This window comes from Poecilia reticulata, linkage group LG8 (assembly GCF_000633615.1).
Source record: "Poecilia reticulata strain Guanapo linkage group LG8, Guppy_female_1.0+MT, whole genome shotgun sequence".
In the NCBI taxonomy this organism is placed as follows: domain Eukaryota; kingdom Metazoa; phylum Chordata; class Actinopteri; order Cyprinodontiformes; family Poeciliidae; genus Poecilia; species Poecilia reticulata.
This window is the reverse complement of record NC_024338.1, coordinates 1,471,696-1,479,939: the sequence shown is the minus strand read 5'-3', so window position 1 is coordinate 1,479,939 and position 8,244 is coordinate 1,471,696. Positions and strand designations below refer to the sequence as shown.

General features: G+C 37.7%; 1 protein-coding gene across 2 annotated transcripts in view; it reads left to right on the top strand.

Moving 5' to 3' along the window:
• Positions 1–4,210: 4,210 nt before the first annotated feature.
• The window catches only part of ube2z (ubiquitin-conjugating enzyme E2Z), an 18,366-nt gene continuing 14,332 nt past the window's right edge, over positions 4,211–8,244 (top strand). Inside the window, exons 1-3 of one of the 2 annotated variants that reach the window (XM_017306425.1) lie at positions 4,211–5,091; positions 6,512–6,584; positions 7,482–7,669. In XM_017306425.1, coding sequence (XP_017161914.1) covers positions 4,634–5,091; positions 6,512–6,584; positions 7,482–7,669 — 719 coding nt within the window. In that variant the 5' untranslated portion in view covers positions 4,211–4,633. The remainder of the gene's footprint in view (positions 5,092–6,511; positions 6,585–7,481; positions 7,670–8,244) is intronic. The other variant, XM_008415121.2, reaches the window with a different exon arrangement.

The following is an 8,244-nucleotide window of genomic DNA, read 5'->3' as shown; positions in this document are numbered from 1 at the left end:
TGTGTGTGTGTGTGTGTGTGTGTGTGTGTGTGTGTGTGTGTGTGTGTGTGTGTGTGTGCACGCGTGCATGTGTGTCTGTCTTCTTTTCTTTGCTGTGCTGTGGTTGTTGTAAAAGTAGGTCTGCACCACACAAACAGTAAAGAGATTGCTTGTAAAAAAACATCACAGCCACAAACACAGACATGCAGACCATGCATGAAAAGAGAGGCTGTTTTATCTGCATTACATGAAAGACGATTGGTAGGCACAAACAACAAAGAACTGTTGTTTTGACAAAAGTACAGAAGCATGGACTTTCATTTATTTTCTGTGCAAAGGCAGAATTAAAAATGCTGTCTTTTTTAAATTTTGACATTTTGGGCGTTTGGGCTGGTTTGTGACAAGGAGTTAAATCTGATGACTGCATCCATTCTTGAGTTTCATGACTCATTTCATTACTGAAAGAATGGTACTACTAATATCAAATGACATTTGACTGTTCTAGAAGATAAGGGTGAGAAGCTTAGATTTTGTAAGAAATTCAATGTAAAGCCATAATTCTTTCGGGTCAAAAATGTGTTATGCTGGATGCTTGGACAGTTAGGTTGGCAACCAAAGTTACTGGGGGCCAAACCTGGAAACATGCTATGACATCTAAAAAAAATTATATTGTGTAAAAGTGCAAAAAAAAAAGTCAACCCAAAGCTTCTTCATGAACCAAGGTGTTTATGTTCTTGATTGACCAGCAAACCTCCCTGACCTTTAACCCCATGAAAATATATGATCCTTTGTCCAGAGGAAGATAATAAACATCAAACCCAACAAGGCAGATGATCTGAAGGCAACTATCAATGCAATCTGAACTTCCATTTCACCTGCAGTGCATTGATACAGTAATTCATGCAAGTGAGAGGAGGCCCAACCAAGTATTGAGTGAATTGGTTGACCTTTTTCCCTTTACACTTTCATTAATATCTTCAAAACCAAAGCAGCACAAACAAAATTTTTTGCTGCACAAACCAGCACAAATGTAGCCGAGTTGATTGACACCCATTTTGTCTCATTTGAAGAAGGTGGGGGGGGGGGTTGAAACCTCACATTTATGCTCAAACATCTAGTCGGTTGGTCTGATGTAATATTAAAATTTTCTGAGACAGAATTTTGGTTGTCTGTTAGCCATAATAAATTTAAATTGCAAAATAAAATAATAAAAGCTTAAAATATATTTTTCTACATGTAATGAATCTCTATAAATTGCATGTTTATGCAATATTAACAGCGCACTTCTCAAACCAAATTGTACAAACAGAAAAACATGGATTACCTGCTAACGCCAGCCTTTTTAAAATATTTAGTTCATCTCTCAAAAGTAAATATCTGTGTCAATGAATATGCCAGTGCTTCAGAATGACAAGTCTTTTTCTCATTGCATATGTATATTGTAGTCAAATTAATTAGTCATGTTGTCATGTCAGCATGTGGGCTGTGCAGTGGCGCAGTTGGTAGAGCTGTTGCCTTGCAGCAAGAAGGTTCTGGGACCTGAGTGAAGTTGCCCCCCCCCCCACCTTCTTCAAATCAGACAAAATTGGTGTCGAACGTTTGTGCTGCGTTTGGGCTGGTTTGTGCAGCAAAAATTTTCGTTTGTGCCGCTATCATTTTAAAGATATAAAGAAATGTTTCAAGAGGTCATCCAAGGTCAACCACCCCCCCCCCCCACCTTCTTCAAATGAGACAAAATGGGTGTCAATCAACTCGGCTACATTTGTGCTGGTTTGTGCAGCAAAAAATTTTGTTTGTGCTGCTTTGGTTTTGAAGATATTAATGAAAGTGTAAAGGGAAAAAGGTCAACCAGTCCCTCAACTTTTATGAAATCCAACTTTCTTTATATCTTTAAAATGATAGCGGCACAAATGAAAATTTTTGCTGCACAAACCAGCACAAACATAGCACTAACATTTGACATTAATTTTGTTTGATTTCTGCATAAAGTTTGCATGTTCTCCAGGGTTCCTCCCACAGTCTTAAAACATGACTGTCAGGTTAATTGGTCTCTCTAAATTCTCCGTAGGTGTGTGTGTGCATGATTGTTTGTCCTGTGTGTCTCTGTGGTGCCCTGTGACAGACTGGCTACCTGTCTAAGGAGTACCCCGCCTCTTTCCCGGAACATTAGCCCTCCCGACCCGACTAGGGACAAGGGTGTGAGAAGATGGATGGTGTTAAGGAAGAATTTTTTATACAATTAAATTTAGCAACAAATCTGGCTCTGATTGTTCCTTTTGATCCCAGGTTCTCTCGCTTGGCCACATGTGGGGACAGAAACACAACAATGCGTGATGACGTCACAGAATTACAGAATTTAATCCAATCAGAAGAAAGTATAAGATAGAACAGGAAACTGGAGAAACACAGATACAAACATTGTTACCTGAGACAAGAAGACAGAGAAATATCAAGGACGTACTTGGAGAAAGAGCTGGTGCAGAAGTAAAATAAATCAGCTTTTTTCTGAATTGTTTCCCTTGTGCACAAACTTTTATACCTGTAGGCGTGTTTTCCTCTTAATGTATTCAAATAAGGCGCATCTCTACTTGACCAACTGGAAGGCATCTCTGGCCCTTTTTGAATTTAGAAAGTCCCTGCAATTTGTTCACAAGATCAAACACCTTTTGTTAAATAAGGTRGAARCAGACTCTCHGAATTCATGGTGGTTTATGGCTTTCACAGATCAGTGTGAAAAGCTAGAACTTCCTACTGATTGTTTCCAGACAGACAAAGTACAGAACAGAGATCTTGACAAACAATCTGCTTTAACTACAGGTAAAATAAAGATCAATAGGTCAGAATATGTTATAAATTTTAAAACTATATTAGGCTATTTCAATCAAGTCATGATAAATTCTAAAACTAACTTATTTTAAATTTATTTTCTTAACACTATCTGGCCTCCTGCGGCTCTACAGCCATCTGGGCAARGAGAAACAGAYGAAGGAACCTCACAGGTAGCTGTGAAATTCTGGTTTCTCTYCTGCTCTGCCAGGAACAAACCTTTAATACTGTATTTTAATTCAATGAAAAGTTATCTCCAAAACCCCAATTTTGTTCTTCTGCACTCAGCATCTCCAAAGTTTAGTCCTGATATCAAACAAAATCAATAGATAATATCAACAGAAAATAATGGAGTACAATTTCTGTTTCTAATTAGGAATTAGAAACAAATAAGAATTAAGACATTCATTCACCATAAACCTAAGTATTTTTCTAATACTGAACAAAACATTTTCATTTGATTCTAATATAGTCAGAAATAATACCATTTCTAATACATTCATCATTGACTAARTTAATTCTAAAACAAGATAATACAATTTTTTGTCAGAACATGTTAATAATAACTAAGAAAAATGTCTTACAAATTAAATGTTAGTTATTTAAAACATTTTATGTTATATTCAGTTTTTGCACCATGTCAGATGTTAGTTTTGGAAGACTTCTCATCCTGGTTACGTGAACCGACTTACTTTCTCACAGTAATTCAAGTGATACTGTCCTCCACCTTCCTGCATATGTTAATTTATGACCTCCTGTCTTTAATGATAAGACCCCAGGGGTCTGAGCAGAAATTCTCCTGCAGATCTCTATTCTCCTTTGTACTTTAAATGCTTAACCCAGCAATTGTATTTGGTTTCAAATCACTAACAGAAACCTGTTCAAAATTAAGAAATTTGTTCTAAAAGGTTTAAACTGTGTTAAACACTAAAAATAGTCATTTTTCCTCAACAATGGATAACCACTTTTTTCTTTTTTGGGAAATTTGTTTATCAACAAAGATTACATAGTTATCCTTGAAGGATCACTAAAATTACAAATTATCAAAATGCCACCCGTGTCGTTCCTCGAAGCACCGCCGCACACCCTCATGCTCCGTCCCACTGAACCGGAAATGGCTTATCGCCATTCTGCCATTACTGCCACATGCTAGATCAGTTTCGTCCATGCCCTATTTCAGAATAATGCACCTCTGCAAATTAACCTTTTTAGTACAGTCTTAAAAGTAGACACAGCATGTGAAAAGTGATGCAACCATTTGTTTTCATTTTTACTGAATTTGATCGAAGAAATTCTGCTACTTATTAAACTATTGCAGCTCCGGCTTTATGATAAGAAATTATTGTCATGGTTTTGAAGCGGTCATCGAAAAAATTTTTCCCAAACAGGAGTTTTACTTTGAAAATCCTCACCGGATATTTCAAGTTTCCTCATTTCCAGTAAAGGTGACGGGGAGATGTTCCTGAAGTTGCGATAATGATTTGGTCATTTTAAAGCATTTTTTTCTCAATACAAACACATATAATTACATCGATAACATCTAGCGGAAGAACAGATGTCAGTTGCGAGAAGACAGTTTGAATTTAGATTAAAACGGAACACTTTATTGAGGGTTGGTAAAACTATATATTTAAGCTAACGAAGGACAGCCACCATGTCGTGGGAAGAATTCCCTTGTTCGCTGGACTCGCCTCAAGCCGCCTTGTTCTGTGATTGAGCTGGTAAATAGAAAGTAAAGGGAACTTCTTGCCCAAGAATCAATGAGGCTTACAAGTTTCAATACAAGTTAGTGCACACCAGATTTCTCTAGCTTGCTAGCTCGTAAGCTATGGCGGATAGCTTTGGAGAAGAGTACAGCGGCAGTTCCCATGACTTAGGCGTTTCCGGACAAGGTAGCGGTTCCTTCCCGCTGCCCACTTTAGCCAACTCTTTGCCGGGAGAACATCCTGCAGCGAGCGGTACGCACCCTAGCCCGAACTCGGCCTCTTCTTCTCCGACTACAGCGGCGCTGGGTGGCCTGACCGCTGTAGTGTCCCCTATGTCCGCTGTTACCTCTTCTGCCACCGGGTTTGGGAACACATTTACCTCCGGCTCTTCGATACCTGTTGTGGCCGTGTCCCCGATTTTACACACGTCCTCACCCCTGCCCGGTGTCGGCCTGGGGGTGGCTGGGTTGGCAGGAGGGGGCCTCTTGTCCCAAATCCACGCCACTTCCTGGGACCCGACTCTTAGTGCAGACTGGGACAACGAGAAGGCATCCCAGCAATGCATTTTGAGGATAAAGAGGTAAATAAAGAGTAATTGGAGACTGTTTGTATGATTTTTATCTGTTGTTGTTACTAAACTCTTAATTAAAATTGCATTCGAGGACGTTATACCAAGTAATTTATGATTATTTTACAGCTTGGTTTAACGAATTGAATATGTACTTAGTCCCCTCTCTGTAGCCTAATAAACAATGCCGCCTGCTCCAACTAACTGACGCTCACACATTTCTAATAAATTGACATTTAATTTCTTATACCATTTCAACACTTGGTTTTAAAATGAACGGTAAGCCGACTTCCTAGATTTTGAAATCAGCGAAAAAGCAGCAGCACTGTTACAGCTTCAGCAGAAAGTGAAAGCAAAACCTAAGCTTTGCCCCCACCAAACGAAAATGAGAAAACAAAGTCGATTAAAAGGGAGAAATTAATTTTACGCCATCTTACTGTAATTAATTTCACCTTATCTGTTCTATATACATTTATAAAATGTCTACTTGGAATTATTTCCTTATTGTGATATTTAATTGGATGTTCAAGATTTTATAATATGCTTATTATGAGGAGGAGGAATGTCAGAGGACTATACAATTCCATTTAATAGACACATTATAGACACATTAGTTTTGTATTCAAGCTAGTCTTTCTAGCTACCTCCCTAGACATACAGAAAACCCACACCGTTTTCAATGTGAGTGATCCAGGCATTAGACCCAGGAGAAACATAATGACAGCAGGAAAAGAAATGATCAGACTTTTGTTTCAGGACTTGAAGATGACTGTTTGTTCTTTTAAATATTTGCTAAAATCATGCACCGTTAATAGCTTAGAGTACAACAAAAATTTATTTTGTAAAGATGGATGTAGATGTGTATAGCAATGCAATTATTGTTTAACATATATTCATAATTAAGCCATAAATTGTCCATCTGAGGTTATTTTCTGATGCTCAATATCAGGAGGGATTTCACCGTCTACACCTGGCAGAGTGGAAGCCACTGAAGTTATCGGTGATATGTGGTCACGCTTTTGCTTAGCAATGAGAAGAATGGCTGCTGCACTGTACTAGTTGCAGTCAGAGGACTTATTAATTTCTGGTGAACCACATGGATTAATCCAGCCATGATGTACAAGGGCCTTGATCTTTCTCCAGATCACTGAGAAGGAGCTAGTCTTTAATCTAGACTGTAAATTTGATAAGAAAACCTGCTAACTTATAAAATTTAAAATCTTTGTCAGACTTTACACTGAAGTTCTTGACAGATGAGTGGAGAAAAGTGGAATAACCACCTGAGAGACCAGAGAAATCTTATGTATGGTTATGCTGGAATAATAGCAGTTCAAAGAACTTAAACAGTGTTTAAAAGATCACTGATAGAACCGGCAGTCTTCATTAATTTGTATGATAAATATATTTTAGTTCGTATGTTCTTTCATTGCAGGGATATTATGTCCATATACAAGGAACCCCCCCCTGGGATGTTTGTTGTTCCGGATCCTCAAGACATGACCAAGGTAATGAACACAGACTAGTTACCAGTTGGGAAATGTTCCCCACATTAACCAGATCCCCTCCTTTCCTTCTTTTAGCGTTCTCCTCATCATGCTCCTGTTTTCATTCTGGAACATTTTATTAACGGCACTCTGTGGTTATTCCTGACTCATTTTTATCAAAATGTCATTTTACTTGCTGGCTTCAATCAGACATTTAATTTCTGCTATCAGTCCTTTCAGGCTGCAGTAGCTTGAATACAAAACTAATGTGTCTATAATGTGTCTATTAACTTTTACAAAAAAATATGTTTACATGCTATGCTAACTAGCCTGACCTGACCCTGATGACAGGGGACAAACTGTTTTCTTGAAACTGTAAATTGTTTTTCTGCCATTAGCACATTTAGCAGCCCAAACATGAGGGTGATTGACAGACCCTCCTCCTAAATGACTGGTTGTTTCTGAGTGAACTGTGTATTTGTTCTTATGACTGCAGGAAGAAGACAAAGAAATTATTTTTTTATTTTATTTTTTGCAGAAAAATAAACTGGGTTTACGTTTGTATAAACCCCTGGGTGTTTACCCAGTTTACAAAAAGCACTGGGTTACAAAAAAAAATAGTTTTTGGAAGTAGTTTTTTTTTTCAACTGAATTAGGGATATTTTGCACAGCTGAATGCAAAAATGACCATCATGTTAGAATCTTATTCTAATGTGATTTAGAGAAATCGGATTTTCTGACTAAATTGGTGACATTTTTGTGACATCATCAGTTCATTTCCTTTCTTAAAGAAAGCTGTAATTACTACTTAGATAGTGTATGGGCAAGTAAATTTGACAGATTTGGATGTATTTTTCTTACATTTTACCAGTCGATTAAAATCTTTCCTGTACTTCATAATTATCTTCCACATTTTAGATCCACGCTCTGATCACAGGACCGTTTGACACACCGTATGAGGGCGGCTTCTTCCTTTTCTTGTTCCGCTGTCCCCCTGATTATCCCATCCATCCACCCCGGGTGAAGCTCATCACAACCGGACAAAACACAGTGCGTTTTAACCCCAACTTCTACCGCAACGGCAAGGTGTGCCTCAGCATCCTGGGGTGAGTCTGTCTCTCTGGCTTTGTGTGCTTTTTTATTGTTTTAGAATCCTGAAATTTAAGTCCATTTATTGTGTTGCTACATGCACCTGTGCTACAGAAAAAATTCTGGGATGATACACATTTTCTGCTTAACTTTGTAGTCTCCGATCATATTAGATGCTTAAAAACATGGAGTCATGTTTTTAAGTAATCTACTTTAACACAGGTAGAATAACAAACAAATTTTGCCTTGGTAACATGAACTACCTTTTAAAAGTTATGTTAAGGTTGTACATACTTCAAAATAACAGACATGATAAAGAAAAAAGCTCATTCCCTTTAGATTTCAGTGATCTGAATTTTTATTTTATGTGTTTGGGGCATTTTTGTGATGTACTTTTTATTTGTTTAGTAAATATTGATGTGGTTGGAGGTTACTTTTTTTTAAGTCTTAAAATGAAATAATAAAAAACAAAAATCTGGTAAATACCGTCATGTTTACTTTTTTGGCTATAAATAGAAAGTATTCCAGTAATGACTGTATGTGAATCAGTTGTGCGTTTATGTGCGTGTGTGTGCGTGTGTGTGTGTGTGTG